This window comes from Rhincodon typus, chromosome 7 (genome assembly GCF_021869965.1).
Source record: "Rhincodon typus isolate 14 chromosome 7, sRhiTyp1.1, whole genome shotgun sequence".
NCBI lineage: Eukaryota > Metazoa > Chordata > Chondrichthyes > Orectolobiformes > Rhincodontidae > Rhincodon > Rhincodon typus.
Genome location: NC_063338.1, coordinates 80597258 through 80617444, shown reverse-complemented (window position 1 = coordinate 80617444; position 20187 = coordinate 80597258). Strand labels below are relative to the sequence as shown.

The 20187-nt window shown below is 38.3% G+C and overlaps 1 protein-coding gene across 1 annotated transcript in view; it reads right to left on the bottom strand.

Annotated features, from left to right (window-relative positions):
* rif1 (replication timing regulatory factor 1) overlaps positions 1 to 20187 on the bottom strand; it is a 69008-nt gene that overhangs the window by 32285 nt on the left and 16536 nt on the right. Inside the window, exons 8-19 of the mRNA XM_048599248.1 lie at positions 18901 to 19021; positions 18619 to 18789; positions 17783 to 17893; positions 17284 to 17349; positions 14973 to 15073; positions 13813 to 13899; positions 7936 to 8009; positions 5603 to 5783; positions 5303 to 5410; positions 3965 to 4114; positions 2940 to 3039; positions 1784 to 2063 (exon numbers count right to left, since the gene is read on the bottom strand). Of these exons, the coding sequence (XP_048455205.1) occupies positions 1784 to 2063; positions 2940 to 3039; positions 3965 to 4114; positions 5303 to 5410; positions 5603 to 5783; positions 7936 to 8009; positions 13813 to 13899; positions 14973 to 15073; positions 17284 to 17349; positions 17783 to 17893; positions 18619 to 18789; positions 18901 to 19021 (1550 nt within the window). The remainder of the gene's footprint in view (positions 1 to 1783; positions 2064 to 2939; positions 3040 to 3964; positions 4115 to 5302; positions 5411 to 5602; positions 5784 to 7935; positions 8010 to 13812; positions 13900 to 14972; positions 15074 to 17283; positions 17350 to 17782; positions 17894 to 18618; positions 18790 to 18900; positions 19022 to 20187) is intronic.

The window sequence follows — 20187 nt, the reverse complement described above, 5'->3', positions numbered from 1 at the left end:
TCTAGGCCCGAAACGTCAGCTTTCCTGCTCCTCTGATGCTGCTTGGCCTGCTGTGTTCATCCAGCTCTACACCTTGTTATGTCAGATTCTCCAGCATCTGCAGTTCCTACTATCTCCGAAATGAATCCTGTATACCATCGATTGCAAGTACCAGTTTCAGAGTAATTGAAGTATATGAAGTAACACACTACAAAAGGTAACAATAATGGCATAACTACCAATCTTGCCCAGATACTGAAAATGAATTTTAAAAACAAGCAGCTGCACAAAAATTACACCAAAGAAACAGTTTTATCATCTCTTCCTTCAAATCATTCATTGAATTTATTCTTAGATGTTATTTTCTGCTTCAAGCCTTGATTTCTGGATGCATCCAGTCATACAATCATAAATGTACAGCAGCTTCTTCTGCAACCTCTCCTAAACCTGATTAAAACTATTTATATATCTCTACCTCTGTTTAATTGCCTCAACCACCAAATAGTTCTCTTTCTGCTTCATTTAGTCAAGTTTAAATTATCCATAACCTATTCTTACAAAAGTATCCTCAATTCTTGATACCTGCATATTTGCATTTATTTTCACCACACAATTGCTTAATAAATCTGTGCTTGCTTCAACTTCCCTCAACGTGAAACCCAAAAAACGCACTTATTCCAAAATTGATGTATTTATGACTAATGCTTAATTTTTATACTCCTTGTAAAGGATGCCCAAAGAGGTGCAGGTTAGGTGGACTGGCCATGCTAAATTGCCCATTGTGTCCAGGGATGTATAGTTCACGAGAACTACCCATGGAAAATGCAGGGTTATAGAGACAGAGTAGGGGTGCGAGTCTGGGTGGGCTGGTCTTCAGAGTTGGTGTGGACTTGTTGGGCCAAATGGCCTGTTTTCACACTGTAGGGATTCTAAATTATAAACAAAACCTATCTTCCTGTGTTTATAAATCCCACAGATTCACTACCATCAGAAGAAATTCCTCCTCATCCATTTTAAGTGGGCGACCCCTTACTGACTGTGTTCTCTGGAACTAGACTCACCGACAAGTGGAAACAAACTCTCAGCATCTAAGCTGTCAAACCCCTAACAATTTCATATGTTTCAATGAAGTCATTTCGCAATCAAAACTCCACTGAGCCCAAACAGACCTATTCAATCTCTCAAGAAAATCCCTACATACCCAGGATTTTATAAATTGCAGATGCTTCTCCAAGTTGTGCGGCAATTTATCTAGAGCTTTCTGAAGGTCCATGTAGAATATACCAACACACTTCAACCAGAAATGTCACCATTTCAACTTTCCTAATCTAGCTGACTACTTATGTCATGATGACGAGAAAATAATTACATAGTTTACTTGCTCTTTCATTAAAGACCCAACTCCACATCCCAAGTTCGACCTTTTTTTCTGACTCCTTCTGAAAAAATCAAACTTTCAAATAATTACTTCTTGAATAATACATGCCACCTTTTGTAGGTCCATGGTATCACGAAGTAAATGGAAACGTCTCCAAAAAGAGAAACTACCCAAAAGACAGAACCTTTCCAAATGAACTGAATGGAAGAGCAATTAACCTAACCAACTGGGTATGGTTACAGCAATTCGGCTTTGTGGCAAAATACCATTACACAAATGCACTACACAGCACATTAACAGAGCATTAAGTGATATAAAGCTACATAGCACTGTTTGGTCTTTGACATCATTCACCACCAAACTTTTATCTCACTTAAGTGAGACTGTCAATTGTGAGGTTAAAATGCACACAATTTTAATACATACCCTGAAGTCCTTTCGTAGAAGGTTGATATGGAGCCTGCCAAGTTGGTTAAAACTGCTTGAATTGCTGAAGCCACACATAAGTGATTGAAGATACTGGACAGAATGCTGACAATACCAACTCCAATAGATACCACTCCTGCTGTTGGTGTTTCAAGTTGAGATTCACTGGAACTTAGTTCATGAAAAGCATCTGTGATTTTCACTAAAAGTTTGAGCAGCGACGTTAGATTTCCTAGAGGTTCCTGTTTTTTTGTTAGCCAGTGAGTAGGGGTATGAGGTGCTGAAAGGAGAGAACACAATTGATAAACTTAGTTATTCATGGTAATAACAAATGCAAATAATACCAGTGACATTCCAAATTTAGTATTCTTAAACTGGTTACTGATTTATGGTTACTCATTTGTGGGCTTCTGGAATTTTGCTAAGTTTGCTAAACTGTTCGAAAACATTGTGGGGAATCTTTCCAATCAAGCAGAATAATTTCAGCCCTAGAGAATAAAATCTGTGCTTTTCACAGGTTAGGACACCTAGTTAAATTGTAAAACCATTCTGGCCAACAACTTGAGATCTCAAATTCAAAAGAACAATGGTAATTCACCAGAAAGATGACACTACTAATTCTACTGTGATTTTAGTATTCAGTTTGGGCAGCATCTTTTTCTGAATAAATCTGAATGTGACTGGCTAAACACCAGTTGTGACCAGGATTCAATGCCCTGGAACAAATGATAGCGCGCTAACCCATTCCAGCGGTGTCAATGTAAATACAGTGCTTAATTGTGACAAACATCTTAGCCGTCATCGAGTAATAAATACAAAAATTTTCAGGGAGCAATGAGCAGATTACTTCAGATTTCAGGATGATTTTGACTGAAGTACCTAGTCTGGAAATGGGCAGAAAATTAGATTTATTAGAATTCTTAACAGACACAAAGATGAGTTATCCCAACTTATGGCCTCTTCTAGTTCCATATATTGGTTGCATTTGGAATAAATGGTTAAGTAAAATATTTTAGTGATTCACCTAAACCCCTATCTCCTGAAGCAAAGGTAGACCTGCTTGGATTACGTCTAATTTCCAAAATTATTACACCACAATTCTCTCGATTTACAACAATGCATACTGCAGTGCAATTATGAGAAGTGGGATACGTACTACTTGATTTTTGCTGAAACTTTGTTGAGAACTGAGAGAAATCAACACAGTCGACCATCACATTCAGAACATGAACAATGGCATCCAATGTAGATGAATTCTGGAGAAAGGAGAGGAATCCTCAATTAAACTATTCTTAGTTGTGATGTATTTATTGTACAGTAAGAATGATACAGGTAAGAGAACATTCATCCATCCAGAAATATACTAGCCTCCCACCATGCTACGTTAACCTCCATAATTAGTAAGTGGTACATTTTATTAGCTGATTACACTCAAGAATCTCCGAACATTATTCTCATCCCTAGGCCATTGATTAGCAGCAGTAATACAGATTTACTTTATGTTTTTTGCCACTTTGTTTCCCCTCAGCTATCTTCAAATATTAAAAAAGTCTAATATTTCCCAGTTTTCCTTCATAAATTATGTTATAGTTCGAGTTATAGATTCTGCCTACAATTACTTTGATTGTATTTCCCCTGGATTATGAGAAAGTACAGAAATGAACACAAGACCTGTTGCCAGATTGCAAACCATATGCACGATATATTCGAAAAGGGCAGAATACTTAGATTGTATAGATCAATTGATTTGTTGTTTGCCTGATGTAGCTGACCGAAGTGGTCAATGAAAAGTGTACTATTTTTCTACATCTTACCCTTAATTACAACCTGCAGATAATTAGAGCAAATTACTCAATTATCTTAAATTCTATGATAAAGGTGAATAATTCATGTACAGTTGCTGGTGTATCTGGTTCTTGGGATTCACACTTTCAAACTATCAATTACAGGTAGTATGGAAACTGGTTAGGGTTAAAAACAAGGAGCACTTGCTAAAAGAGCTATTCCCCAGATTCTATTTCAGGGCAATTTAAAACTGGATACAAGGCTGAGAAGTTAGGCTGTAGGAAATAAAAAAAAAATTGTTTCCAGACCAGAGATAATTCTGCAATATGTACGCCTAAAGCACTGAATATTCTTGTAGATAAATCAGCTCCACTTGGTGTATAAATAACTACTTACAGATAAGGTAGCATCATCCAATGCTGACAAGATTTTGACACTTAATTCCTCACAGCAAACATTGGCTTCTGCTGTTGCCACGAGAGCTGCGCAGCGGGCAAACGTTTTATACAACTCAGCCCACGTTCTCAGTAGTGACTTCATTGTAGGCTGAAGGGCAGAAGAGATAAAATAATTTAATTTCATAACTATAGAATTCATTTCATATATATTACACCCATAACATTTTTCATATAGTGCCTTTAACCAGTAAACAAATTCTTAATGCATGTGTGCAGTTTACAGAAATTACCAATTCCATAGTGAATATAGTTGTAACCATTTCTGCTTAAATGGTAAGACACAACAAGAGAGCTACATCTACTTATTCTATGATTCTCACGTCCTTTTTAAATCAATAATTATTTCCATACACCAAGTCACCCCTCACTCTTCTGAGCACCAGCAGAAACAAACGCCTTTGTCCAACCACTCTTCATGAGACAATCCATTCATTCCAGATATCAATCTAGTAAGCGTTCTCTGAACCATTTCCTGCCACGTACATCCATCCTTAAAAGAGGGCAGAAGTTGTACCACTGTATTCAAGGTCTCACTAATGCTGTGAAACTGAAGCATAACATCCCCATATTTACGGTCAAATCCTCTTATCATAAAGGGTAGCATTCTATCAGCCTTCTTAATTATTTGCTGTACTTTGGTATTAATCTCTGGTGACTCATGCAGTTGAATACTTAAATCATTTTACATATCAGAATTCTGCAGTCATTCTCAATTCAAGTAATACTGTCTTTTCTGTTTTACTTCTCCTGCCAAAGTGAAAAAAATTTGTATTTTCCCACATTATACAATATACAGATTCACTCGAGCTATACTATTTGCATACTCAGATCATCCTCAAGATGCTTTTTAAAAAATCTTATCTTTGCAGCATCTGCAAATTTAGTGATCATGTCTTATTAAATTTAACTGTTACGTACATACAACCCCTTGTTTGGCTTTTCAGGCACAGAAGCAGTGTCCCTACCTTTGGCACAGTTGGGACTTAAACCCAGGACTTCTGGCTCAGAGGTGTGTGTATATACAGAAGATAACATTTTAATCAACACACATATCTCACCAACACCCTTTCACAGTGTAAGAAACTCCTTGAGTTTACGTCTTAGCATCCTCTTCTCCAAGCAATCCTGACTGATAATAACCATTTGGTTCTGGTTTTAACCTTGTACAATATTTTTGCCAGTATCTCTACATATAATTTGTCATTAGAGACCAGAACTGTACATTATCGAACTAAATTACGTATTTTTGACTATGTAAAAAAAAAATTATGGTTACCTGTGGAAAATTCTGCATTGAAAACAAATGATTTATGGGTAGCATCAACGCAATGTACATAGCACCGAAATTATGCTCAAGTGCATCCCCTTGATTTACTTCATTGGTCTAAGAAATAAAGAATAAATATAAATCTCAATTTTAGAATTAAAACATGAACACAACATCTTACGTTTAAGAGTGTAGAATTTGATGGGTGTACCACGTATATTAAAACTGCCTAGAGAATATTCATCTCGTAAATTGCAAAAAAAATAGAATGGGGAAAGAAGACAGCATTCTAGTTTATAACCATCATACCTGGGTCACACGTTCGGTCAATGGGTTAACAACAATGCTCCACATTCGCCAAAGGTGCTCCTTGTCTGTGACCAGCATTGCAGATTGGTTAATAACATTTAAAACTGATTCACTGAATGCTAATGAACATGTGGGTCCAGACAGTCCATATTCAACAAGTGTCTCAAGTGTCATAAAAAACCTGAATTAAAGATTAAAAATAAAAAAAGTCAGCATAGGCACTTGTAGAAACATTCCAATTGTGTCATAAGTTTCCCAGTAATCAACTGCAATTCAGTGATAAATAATTTGGAATCCCGCCACAAGCTGAGCTTTCATTAAATATACAACTCCAGCAACTTATACCAAAATAGTTTTTTAAAAAATCCACCTCAGAAAAGTCACATGTAGTGTTCAGCAAGAGAAGGCATCAGATTTTCTGAAGAAGGGTCTAGGCCCGAAACATCAGCCTTCCTGCTCCTGATGCTGCTTGGCCTGCTGTGTTCATCAAGCTCTACACCTTGTTATCTCAGATTCTCCAGCATCTGCAGTTCCTGCTATCTCTAAGGCATCAGATTAATTCAGTTTAAAAAACCCACACCACTACTTCTAAACTCCAATGAATTAAGTATATTGCCCTATAAAACGTAACTCTTAATTCCAGGAATCAGCCGAATGAACCTTCCTTGAACTGCTTGCAATGCAAGTATTGCTTTTTCATTTAAAAAAAGAAATGACCAAAAATATTGTATGGGAACAATCTCACCAATCCTCCTGTACACATGTAGTGAGATTTCCTGACATTCATATCCTACTCCCCTTGCAATAAGAGATTGAGTTTCCATAGCTCTATGTAGAAACTTGATAGGATTTCAAAATTCCAGTGTCCTGCAGCAGGGGAACTTCTATTTGACCCATTATGTCTGTTCCAACTCTCTGAAAAAGCAATCTTAGCATCCCCACAACCCTTTTTCTTTTCTTATGGCCCACCTACTTCTATCCTTTAAATTTTTTCTTGAATCAGCTCCAATTACCTTTCTCGACAGTGCATTCCAGATCATAACAGACTGCATAAATAGAATGTCTCAAACATCTTTTTCCTCAAAACAACTTTTCCGTATATATTTGTTTTAATATATTTTCATTTGAACCTTGTAGATGGTGGTCTTGTATTTTAACTGCTGCTCTGTCCTTCAGGTGTTAGGAGATGTGGATTTGGAAGGTGCTATAGATCTGGCTTGGTGAGTTACCACTGTATCTTGTAGATGGCATAAATTGCTGCCACTACTTCAGCAACAAAGGGAGTGAAAATTGAATATGGTGATTGGGGTGGCACTGGGCAGCTTTGCCTTGAATGGTGTCAAGCTTAGAGTGCTTTTGGAGCTGTACCTTCTTGGCAAGTGGAAGAGTATTCCATCATACTCTTGACACGGGCCTTGTAGGCGATAGACAGGCATTGGAGAAACAGGTGGTAACTTGCTGCAGAATTCCTAGCCTCTGACCTGCTCTTGCAGCCACAATATTCATATGACTGGTATAGTTCAGCTTCTGGTCAATAGTAACCCTTGGATTGTTACTAATGAGGCATTCAACAACAGGTTTACAATGAATGTTAAGAGGCAACAGTTAAACTTTCTCTTGTTGGAGATAATCATTCCCTGGCACTTGTGTGACATGAATGTTATTTGCCACTTATAGTCTGGATGTTGCCTAGGCTTTGCTGCATATGAACAACAACCACTTTAGTATGCAAGTCGTGGTAAAGGCTGGAGAACACTGCAATCAGCAGCAAACACACCTATGTATGACCTCATGATAGAAGGAAAGTTGTTGTTGAAGCAGCCAAAAGGTAGTTGGACTGGGGACATTACTCTGAGGGACTTCTGCAAAGACCTCCCGAGACTGAGATAATTGACTGCAGACGACTGTAACCAACCTTCTCTTTGGCTAGATACGTCTCTAACCAGTGGAGAGTTTTCCTCCTGATTTTTAATGACTCCAGTTTTGTTAGGGCTTCTTGATATCAAAGCTGCCTTGAGGTCAAAAGCAGCCCCTCTCAATGCACTGAAGAATTTTTTTTTTGTATAATACCATCAGATGTTGAGTAATGGTTGACTAAATATTAACAGTCAAGCCAATGTATATTTCGAGTAAGAACAAGAGCCAGCAATTCAGTTTCTTACATAGAGTAGGGAAAAAAAAATGATTGTTACTGAACAGGATACAAAATCCCCATGTAATTAAATCAAAGTCAAGATAAAAAAAGATACATTGTACTTCAAACATATTTAGGAAGTAGATAACATTAACTGAGATAAATCCATAGGTGTTGGCAGTAAAGTGCATAGACGCACCTTTCTTCAACCACACAACCTTCCAGTAAATTATTGTGAAAGAGTAGGATGATCATGAAGAGTGCAGGAGTACCCTGAAATTACAATACAATTTTGATTAAATTAATTGACTAAATAGATTTCTTAATTTCTAATAGTGTTAAACAAAATATAAGAACATTGACAAAAAACTACAACAGAAGAAACAAACAGTGATACTTGCTGTATATTTCATGCCAGTCACCTTGCCCACATACAGGCAAGTTAACTACAAAAATTGTGGCTAAAATGTTTTTGTCTTACACTCACCTGACAACACACAATACCAATGTAAAGGAAAAAGATAATAAAAACCGCAAGGAAAAACATATACAGATTGCATGAGGAGTGTGCTGATTAATAGGCAAATGACCTCTGATGTGTAGAAGCACAAACATGGAGAATACATCAGTTAATGATGACTAAAAGTTAACTGCCAACTCGTCAGCACTCTCCTCCTACAGAATAAACTTGGATTTCCTTTTACATTGGTACTTCTTGTAAATTGTTCCAAGTGCAAGACAAAGCGCTTCAACAAAATTTAAGTTTTGAAATGGGAATTCCGAAGAAACCATATTGGACTGAAAATGTTAACTTTATTTTATTCTCTGTAGATGCTGCTAGACCTGATTTTACTTCAAAAGTAAAGTACCTTTTAAGAACAATACTCAAGTTCTGTATAACCAGGAATATAGTCATTTAATTTGAATGCATTTCTGAAGAAAGACACTGTTGAAGCCGCATGTATTACATGCGTCAGGACAATTTGCAAGAACAATTCAAGTGGAATGAATGAGAGGAAAGGTAAAGGATTCACAACATTCGTACTGTATGGAGAGTTTGCGGATTGGTGCATTCGCCATGGTAATTAATGGTGATCGTCAAAACAGTCTGACTGACTGACTGATTGATTGATTTCTCTGCACTGTCTGATCAACCAGCAAATGGCTGTTGTCTAATTTGTTGATATGAAACAGGCACGATGCTACTGAATGGCACAGCAGGCTTCAGGGGCTGAATGGGCTACTCCTATTCCTACTTCTTATGGTTTTAACAAGAAACCAACAATTCTTGACAGATAATTAGTTCTTTTGTTTTTTAAAAAAAAGTTTATATTTTGTTGCAAGAAGAATTCAGAAAATAGGAACCTGTAGGTCACTTAGCCTAAAATTTGTTATTGGGAAGGTGCTAGAATACACTGAGATAAGAGGATATTCATAAAATCAGGCAGAATCCATGATTGTTAAAAAAGGTGAATATATTTGACAAATTTTCAGCGCTCTTTAAAGGTGTAACAAGCAGGGTACAAAGGGTATCAGTAGATTTAATGTATTTAGATTTCCAAAAGGTATTTGAGAAGGTGCAAATGAAGCTCATGATCGGAGGTGATATATTAACATGGATAGATAACTAACAGGAAAAAGTAGAGGTAAATAGGTCATTTTCAGTTTGGCAAAACAATAACTCAGAGCGCTAACTGAGGGATGTTGCAGAGGTGGGGGTTAGCCATTTACGATTTATCTGAAAAAAAGTGTATGAAGGAACTGACTGTAGCAAACCAACTTTATATCTAATACAAAGATAGGACATTCTGCAAACAATAGAATTTGCAAATGGGCACACGTCATCCTGATTTTGAAGTATGTTACTGTTCCTTTGCTCACACTGGGTCAAAATCCTGGAACAGTACCACTGGTGTACCTACTCCTTGCACTGATACAGTTAGAGGCAGCAGCTCCCCAGCACTTTCAGAGCAATTAGGAATCAGCAATGAATTCCAGCCTAGACAGTTATGCTCACATGCTGTGATCAAATAAAAAGACTTAAAAAAAAAAAAAAATCTGGCAGATGAAGTAACATGAAATTCTTCACTTTGACAGGGAGAACAGCAAAATAGATAACACAAAGGCTAAACAGTGAAGAATGTCATGGTATAGAGAGCCCTGACAAACCACTAAAGTTAATTTGCTGAAACAGCTAGTAATGGAATATTGTTCTTTACTGCAAGGGAAGGGGATGGTAGGAAAGTCTCGCAATGACTACAAAGAATTAGGGTTAGGTTATGGTGTACAGTTTTTGACTCCCTACAAAAGAATATAACTACATTGGGCACAGTTCAGAGAAGGTCCACCAGGCTGAAGGGGTCAGCTTCTGAAGTAAATGTTGAGAAAGTTGGGACCATACTCATTAGGATTTAGAAGAAAAACAGGTAATCTTACTGAAACATAAGATTCTGAGTGGGCTTTGATGGAGTAGATTCCGAGAGAAAAGGTCCCCTTCATTGGGAATCTATAATTATGGGACAGATTAAGAAATCAGGAGTCTCCCATTTAAGACAGAGAAAGCAAGTTTTGAAATGGGACAGAAAAATAAGAATTTCAACAGAAAATAGTGATTGCTGAGTCAATGAATATTCAAGACTGAGTTAGAGAGATTTTTGATTGTCAAATATTATGAAGTCAGACAGGAAAGCAGTTAGGGCTGTAAGCAGATCAGCTTTGATCTTATCAAATGGCAGGGCAGGCTGAATGGACTAAAAATGTACTACTCTTGCTTTTTTTTTTAAAATGATGTTATAAAGCTAACCATCTCCTGATTGCTCGCAATGCAACAAAACACAGGAGAAGACAGTGCAGGTGACTGCTTGGCTGGAAAGAAATTGATATTCCTGAGATTTTGTACTGGTTTTAGGGAAGGTACAACCTCTATGGAACCAGAGCCACGTATGCTCGTATTATTGAGATATGTTGAAATCTGTTTGGCGGGTGAACGGGAGCCAAAGTGCAGATTCAGGAGGAAGACGAGCAAAACTGGCAACAGACACAGAAAATTAATATGCGATTAGTGGCATATATTGCAATTCAAGGAGTCTGTGAACACGATAGATAAATTTTGGTTACAGATTCACCACCCCCGGCTGAAGTAATTCCTCATTTCAATTCAAAAAGGTCTTTCCTTCACTCCGAGGATGTGCTATTCAAGGGGTGCTATTACTGAAATATTAATGAAAATGAAATACTTAAATAAGTGGCAGGAATGGCAGGTCAACATTCCTGTTACCAGGATTTTCCACATAAAAGGGAATTAAAAAACTGGAGCATGCCGGTCATAATGAGAAACAAATCAATTAAGGTTGGGAAGAGGGTTGATATAGTAGAAGGAGCATCAAATAAAACCATATAGGTTAAAACTACAGAACAAAAAAAAAGAGATAGAGACAATCTTGTTGCTCGGAATATACAACAGAACACCAAAGACTCAGAGGAAGAAGAACAAATGTGGCCAACTGCAGAAAAGGTAGCATCAGGGAATATCGACTATCCTAAAATAAGTTGGAACAAATTAATTGAAGAGATAGAGGATGCAGAATTCCTAAAATGCATTCAGAAGAACTTTTTTGGTAATGTTTGCAGCAAGCACAACAAATGAGGTGGTAATTCTGGATTTTACTAAGCTGAAATGTAGTACAGTAGAATAATGGGCTAAAAAATCAGTATCACTTCCAAAAATTATGGGACTCTCAAATCTAGACCAATCCTGGTGACAAAGAATATAAAAAGTAGAATAAGAGGAACGAAAGAAACTGTGTGTTAGATATCAGAGCCCAATCCTGCACAAAGCAGGAGGATTACAGAAAAAGTAGGGTGAAATTATACAGCAATAAGCAAAGCAAAAAGAGGGCATGAAAATATATGCACAAGTAAAACCAAGGAAAACCCAAAGACTTACTGTAAATACTGAAAGAGGAACCAAGGTGACATTGTAGTTATGGAGCTGTGTGAATATTGAATGGGATAAACATTGAGAGGGGAGAATATTAAAATATGTCCCGCATTCTTTAAAGTGGGTGAAAAGATAATCACCAGATGCAGTTGAAATGTATTCTAAGAAGAGAAGAGGCAGCGCTGGAACGATAACTATTCATTAACAACCTGGATGAAAGAACCAAGAGCATTGTTGCCTAGTTTGCAGATGACACAGATTGGTGGGGGGCAGGTTGTGTTGACTAAGAAGGGAGGCTGCAGAAGAACTTTGACAGGCCAGGAGCAAAGAAGTGGCAGATGATGTACAATGTGGTTAAGTGTGAGGTTACACATTCTGGTAGGGAGAATAGAGGTGTAGACTATTTTCTAAACAGTGAAAGGCTTCAGAAATGTGAAGCACAAAGTTACTTGGGAGTCTTAGCTCAGGATTCTCTTCAGGTTTACACATGGGTTCAGTTGGCAGTGAGGAAGGCAAATCATTTCAAGAGGGCTAGAATATAACACAGATGTACTGCTAAGATCATACAAGGGTCTGGTTAGACTGCATTTGGAATACTGAGTGCAGTTTTGGGCTCCATAATAAAGAATGGGTGGGCTAGCTTTGGAAGGAGCACAGAGGAAGTTTACAAGAATGATCGCAGGGATGACGAGCTTGTCATATGAGGAGTAAGTGAGGACCCTGGGTCTGTACTCTATGGAGTTTAAACAAAATGAGGGGGGATCTCACTGAAACCTACAGCATACTGAGAGGCCTGGATAGTGCTGATGTGGAGATGATGTTTCCACTAGCAGGACAGACTAGAATCCAAGGGCACATCCTTGGAGTGAAGGAAAGACCTTTTTGAATTGAAATGAGGAATTTCTTCAGCCGGGGGTGGTGAATCTGTGAAACCCATTGCCGCAGAGGGTTGTGGAGGTCAAGTTAGAGGGTGGTGAATCTGTGGAATTCATTGCCAAAGAAGGCTCTGCCAACAAAGTCACTGAGCGTATTTAAGACAGAGAAATGGATTCTTGATTAGTAAAAGGAATCAGGGATAATGGACAGAAGGCAGGTGAAAGGTGTTGAAAAACATATCAACCACAATCGAATGATGGAACAGACTTGATGGCCAAATGACAATTTTTCTCCAAATCTTATGGTCTCAGCAAGGGAAGAAATAAAAAATTTCTCACTATATTTTTCCCAATCTTCAATAGCTTATAGTTATGCCACTGGAGGATTCCTAATGTTGTATAAAAAAGGGCAGAATGGATAGTACAAATCATTGCAGGCCACGCAGCCTAACCTCAATGTTGGGGAAATGAGTAGATAACTTTCTGCGATGTATAGAGCGACTTATAGGGAAAAGGAAAACGGGAATACACAATAAATAGTAGGATTCCAAGAGTAGGTGAACAGTTGCACATGCAGTCTACATCTACAGATTTGTGAAGACAGTAGGACAGGAAACAAAAATGGTCAAGGTGGTGTACAGATACTTTGTTGGCAGAGGTCTAGAGTTTACAGCAGGCAGATTATATTAGAACTGTGCTAGTTAGACTGCAACTCTAGTACTGTGCAGAGTTCTGGTCACTGTACTACATGAATGATGTAACCTCATTAGAAAGTGTGCAACGCAGATTTAAAAAGGATACAGCCAAGAGTGAGAATATCTGCCAGAAAACTGGATTGACTGAGTTTGATCTCTTTGGAATGGAGAAGGCTGAGGAGAAGACTTAATGGGGATGAATAATATTAAGGATAAGGTAAATCAAAGAACTGCAGATGCTGGAGATTTGAAACAGAAATTGCTGTAGAAACTCAGCAGCATCTGCGGGAAGAAAGCAAAATTAACGTTTCAAGTCCTGATTAACAGTCAGCGTAGACTCGTTGAATCAAATGGCCTCTTTCTGCATTGTGGGGATTCTGCGATTCAAAACCTAAAAACTTATATTTGTTCACACAAAGTCTAATACTTAAGCTGCCCCAAACTGAACAACTCGAGAAAGGGTGCTTGTATTGATTAGCAGTTGGTAAAGAGTAATGGAACTTTATTCATCACTCTAGCACATCTTTTCTCACATCACAACAACATAACACAAGATACATGCATACATTCAGAAGGTCCATGTTGGCGACCTGGTATGCTGGTGATCCTAAAATCTTTTGAGGGAGTCCACTGACAGTTGCCTCTATAAGGGCCTGGAAAGAAAAGCAAGCAACAAAATAACAGCATTATTCATCCATACATCACTCTCCCCTTCACCAGGGTGTGACACCAAACCACACAGAATACAAAATTTCGGACTTAAAATTTCCAATATGTATCCAATTAGAATGACAGCAAGGGCTGTGTACCTGGTCTCAGCACTTCAAGGGTACATGAGGATTTAATGAGGAATGAGCATCAACAGTTGAATGTTGTCAACACAAACCATCTATGATCAAGCATGAATAATGCTGGGCAAGATATCAGAGGAAAATGGATGTGTAAGAAAACAAAAGGGAGATGAAGAGGACAAAGAAATGGGAGTTTTAAAAAAAAAAACTGGTAACGATAGATTAAAATTGTACATTCTTCATTCAGCAGCATTTTATTTCAGGTCTAGATTTGTAGGTTCTTTTAAAAAATTGTTTGCATTAGTGACAGTATAAATTTCAGTGTTGGCTTTTAAACACTTATAAACAACTTCACTATTTGGATGCTCCACATTGAATGTAACTGGTACATTTCATGTCATCAAGAGGCAAGATACACAAGGACAGGGTTAGAGGAAATAAAAACGTAATTGGAAAATTTATCTTTTCACTGTCTAATAAGGATTGAAGCAAGTAGTGATTGGAGAAAACAGCTGGATTCTTTCATTTAATCTGGATTCTAAAATGAAAGTGCCTAAGATTTCAAACCAAAAATCAGAAGATGGAGAAACTCAGCTTTTATTACTCTAAAATTAAAGTAAAGTAAAAAGTAAGAATTCAACGACACAATTATACCCAAAGTAAACTGAATACTTTTCGTTCATGAAGTGTCAATTGAAACAAAAATGCATTCCACATAACTGGTACATCTGCACTTGAACAGGGATAAACGTTATAGCATGTCTCCAAAGGAAGTTTTTACTTTTGACAGCATTAAAATACAGTCAGTAATTAAAGAGAGACTTACTTAATGCAATCCAGGCTATCCTTTTCTGCTAAACTAAAATGAATAAACAAGTTTTAAAAAGTTACAACTGACTAAGTATTTCAAAAAGCAAATAGTTTAATGTACTTACCAAGGCTTTCTGTGCGGAGATTGCATTTGAATTCGCTATCTGCTGTAATGCTTGCAGCAGGAGTGTCAATATTTCTGATGGCTGTCGTTCTTTCTTTGAACCTTAAGTTAAAGAGCATCTTAATATTAGAAACAAACGCTTCCACATTATTCTGCATAAGTCAAAGTTCCTGACATTTTGCTTAATTATCTATAGCAGTTTAAGATAGTATACAAAAGGATTAGAATAATTCCAGTGCCATTTTTCTCTCATGCCAATAACAAGGTCAGAGCAACATTGGGGTAACAGGGTGCTTACACAAACATACAAATTAGCAGAAGCAGGCCACTCGGTTACTTGAGCCTCTTCTGGCATTCAATATCATCCATGTTCCCACTCAGTCTAAAGATACTTTTTTTCTCTATTCCTTTGTGGGAGGTGGGTATCACTGGCCGGCGCATTTCTTGCTCATCCCTAGTTGCCCTTGAGAAGGTGGTGATGAGCTGCCTTCTTGAACCGCTGCAGTCCACCTGCTGTAGGTTGACCCACAATGCTATTAGGGAGGGAATTCCAGGATTTTGACCCAGCGACAGTGAAGGAATGGCAATATATTTCCAAGTCAGGTGGTGGGTAGTTTGGAGGGGAACTTGGAGGTGGTGGTAATCCTGGTCTGCTGCCCTTATCCTTCTAGATGGAAGTGGTCGTGGGTTTGGAAGGTGCTGTCTAAGGATCCTTGGTGAATTTCTTCAGTGCATCTTGTAGATAGTACACACTGCTGCTACTGAGCGCCAGTGGTGGGGGGAGTGGACGCTAGTGGATGTAGTGCCAATCAAGCAGGCTGCTTTGTCCCAGACAGTGTCAAGTTTCTTGAGCGTTGTTGGGGCTGCACTCATCTAGGCAAGTAGGGAGTATTCCATCACTCTCCTGACTTGTGCCTTGTAGATGGTGGACAGGCTTTGAGGAGTCAGGAGGTGAGTTACTTGCCGCAGTATTCCTAGCTTCTGACCTGCTGTTGTAGCCAGTGTTTATGTGGTGAGTCCAGTTGACTTTCTGGTCAATGATAACCCCTAGGATGTTGATAGTGGGGGATTCAGTGATGGTATCATCATTTAATGTCATGGGGTGGTGGTTAGATTGTCTCTTATTGGTGATGGTCATAGCCTGGCATTTGTGTGGCACGAATGTCACTTGTCAGCCCAAGCCTGGATATAGTCCAGATCTTGTTGCATTTGAATACTGACTGCTTCAGTATCTGAGGATTTGCAAATGATGCTGAACATTGGCAAACATCCCCACTTCTGACCTGATGATGGAGGAAAGATCATTGATGAAGCAGCTGAAGATGGTTGGGCCGAGGACATTACCCTGAGGAACTCCTGCAGAGATGTCCAGGAGCTGAGGTGCTTGACCTCCAACAATCACAACCATCTTCCTATGTGTCAGGTATGACTCCAACCACTGGAGAGTTTGCCCCCTGATACCCAGTGATTCCAGTTTAGAAAGGGCTCCTTGATGCCAAGGGCTATCACTCTCACCTCACCTCTGGAATTCAGCTCTTGCGTTCATGTTTGAACTAAGGCTGTAATGAGATCAGGAGCCTAGTGGTCCTGGCAGAACCCAAACTGGGCATCACTGAGCAGGTTATAGCTGAGCAGGTGCTGCTTGATAGCACTGCTGATGACACCTTCCGTCAACTTACTGATGATTGAGAGTAGACTGATGGGGGGGTAATTGGCTGGGTTCAATTTGTCCTGCTTTTTGTATACAGGACATACTTGGGCGATTTTCCACATTGCTGGGTAAATACCAGTGTTGTAACTGTACTGGAACAACTTGGCCAGGGGAGCGGCAAGTTCTGGAGCATATGTCTTCAGTACTATTACTACTATTTCAGTCCTTGGTTATGAAGAATCTATCTGCCTTTACTTTAAAAATATTCAAAGACTCTGCTTCCACTATATTTTCAGAAAGGGAATGCCAAAGACTCGCGACCCGTAGGGAGCAAAATAAAAATCCCACATGCTTTACATGGGCATGTTCATTTTTAAAAAGTCATTTCTATATCTAGATACTCCCCAACAGGATACATCCTTTCCATATTGACCCTATCAATACTATCAGGATCATATGTTTCAATCAAGTTGCCTTTTACTTTACAAACACAAGCCTTTGCTCCTACAACAAACCACCCATTTCAGGCATTTGTATAGTAAACCTTCTCTCCACTTGCAACACATTTTCATCTCTTCTTACAGAGTCCACAGCATAAATTGCACTGTGTGGTGGGGGTGGGAAGATAAAAAAAATAAGCTTATTTTCAGAATTTACTAACCTGACTCAATAGCATTTTTCACATAGCTGATCAGATGCTTCCAAATAAGATTAAGCATGGCATCTACTGAAGATGAAAAATGGAAATAACATTGTTCACAATTTATGCCTGTGTTAATGGAAATCTGAAATAAAAACACTGGATGCACTTAAGTTCAGCATCATCTGAGGAGAGTAAATAGTTAAGATTTTAGTGGATGACTTTTTAGCAGAGTTCATGAATCAAAACATTAACTCTCCCTCTCTCCAGAGATACCGCATGAGATGCGAAGTGTTCCCAGTGTTTTTCATTTATATAACATATTTAATTTGGTCAACTTATTATTCCAATATTTACCTCAATTGCAGACCAAATAAATTTAATCACGCAATAGCAAAAGTTAACTTTCTACAGATAAAAAGGCCTAATTTCAATTAATTTTGTGATTGACAAGTGTTAACCTCATTTAGTATAATACAGTGCAAGTGCAAAAACAATCCTGTGCTAAAAAATGACTTACCTTCACCCAGCTTGCCAACAGAAAGGAATGCATCTCTAACAGCAGTTATAAAGGTTCCAGCATTCTTGCAAAAGAACGAACAGCTATTAATTAATGGGTGCTGCAGAGGATCTGTTGGAGACAACAATGGCACATTTCAAAGACAGCAAGAAAACAAGCAGTATAAATGCTTATATGTATAAAGACACATCAAAATTTGTTCATTAATCAAAGTTTACATGTTAAATACAGCAGAAAAAAATCCTTCCAATATAATCCATTGGTTAATTTCTGATTAACATCTAAAGCAGCCTGTTTCAAAATGGTGCCTTAGCTGTGGTTTTATTTCATTATTTGCTTCAGCTTTAGTTTAACATGAGCAGATGTTAACTTTAGCTGCAACAACTTCCGGAATGACCATCTTGCGGAATTTGAACTGTTTTGTCGAACGCGTTTGTAAACTTGCTTCGCTCACATTTTACATTCAATTGGCCTGGGTCCCTGAACCTTTCAATGTATCTATACAAATCCAAATTCAGACCTTCAGGGGCAATGTTTGCATTTGTATCAAGACGAGCTGAGCCACGCCAGTGAAACTACTGAATGAGTTTGGCAATCTGTCTCTCCTCCCTGAAGGTTAAGCCAAAATCCCAATTATAGCCCTGAGATGTGACTGAGACAACAGGGGTGTTTACTGTGAGAGAATCAACCAATAAAAGACAAGGGTCATTGCACCTCTAAAGAAAAGTGAGGCTCATTGTTCCAAGCAGCCATCCAGTGACATCCATAGAAACTGCAGCTCCAGATGTGTCACTCATTTCATTATGGTACAGGTCAAGCAAACCAATTAGGCATACCTAAACTCAGCTGCAGCTTGTTTTGTTGAACCAGATCAGTGACCGTAGGGCCCACCAGGAAATGAAGTAATACTTCGACTCCTACAAGTTGCACCGCTTGCATTACAGGCAAAGCGGAGAGGCTAGAATTCAACTGAAACCTTGGCACTGTTGGACTTGGCGAAGGAAAGCCTGAAAGAAAGTTAAATGCATGGACAATGATGTAGGGCAATAAAGGAGAAATTTTTATTGTGTTTTATTGCAGAATCATACAGACTGCCTGAAATATTTTAAGTATCTTACCTGATTTCTGTGCAGAAGCTGGAGTTGTATTAGGAGATACCATTCCAGTTCTACAGGGTGTTCCTGATGGTTGCACAGTTCCATCAATACCAAATGCATTCTGTAGCAGCGGGACACACACCTACCATAATAGTGAAAGGTTGCATCAAATATTTAATGCTGAGAAAATATCATTAACAATATCACACACTGATTTTCAGTGATCCTATTTCATAAACATTATAAAACCTGTTTAGCATCAAGTCATCTGGATAATGTTGCCTTCAAGCAAGTTTTAGTCATAAGCCTGACAGCAGTTAAAACAACCTTGAACAAGTGAGAACCTTTTTTGACATTTGAGGGCAGCTCCAACTTAGAGACATTTTTAAAAAGATGTTTAAATATAAATGAAACAATAAAAGGAATGAAACTTCATTCTGAAACAGAATTATCTACATATTAGGTTTTACTAAACTGAATCTGTTGCACGGGTAAATGGCTGCTAAGACTGCAACAAGACCTTTCTTGTAAGCCATAATATAGAAATAATCCTACTGGTGTAAATATGATGCAGCAAATCACAAAAGCCCAAGCGGTTTTGGCTAGCCTATTAGAAGATTACAATGCTCCCTTTATTACTAAACCTTTTCATCAGAAAGTAGCTGTGAATAAACGCAGTCTTGGTCAAATTTTCACAAACCTTGAGTAAGTGTTTTCAAAGCCAAGACTAATATTAAGATAAAAAGTCTCTAGGTATTATTAATCTACAAACATTCTCATATCAGTAAACTAACACCGAGCACTATTTCATTCCTGCTTTCAACAGCAGGAAAGGAATCAAATTGACCAGTCAGCAAAGACGACATGCAAACATAGCTGCACTCCTCAAATTCGAGATAGTGGGAACTGCCGATGCTGGAGAATCGGAGATAACAAGGTGTAGAGCTGGATGAACACAGCAGGCCAGGCAGCACCAGAGGAGCAGGAAAGCTGACGTTTCGGGTCTGGACCCTTCTTCATCATACAGATATGTTTGTGTCCAGATCTTACTTTTTGAAACCATGAAATTTTAATATCACCTCTATAAAGCTTTTATAAAGTATCCTTAAGATTTTCTTCGGTTTATCAAACAATGAAATAATAATAGTTCATAGACTTATGAGAAATATTTCACCAGGAAACAAAATTTTATTGAAAAATAGGGTGTTCAGATTAATGGATCTGCATTAACAACTTGCATTTATATATGCATGCCCACCTTGAAGTTCTGCTCCTCTCTCCGACGGGATTTCCGTTCCAATCTCTCTT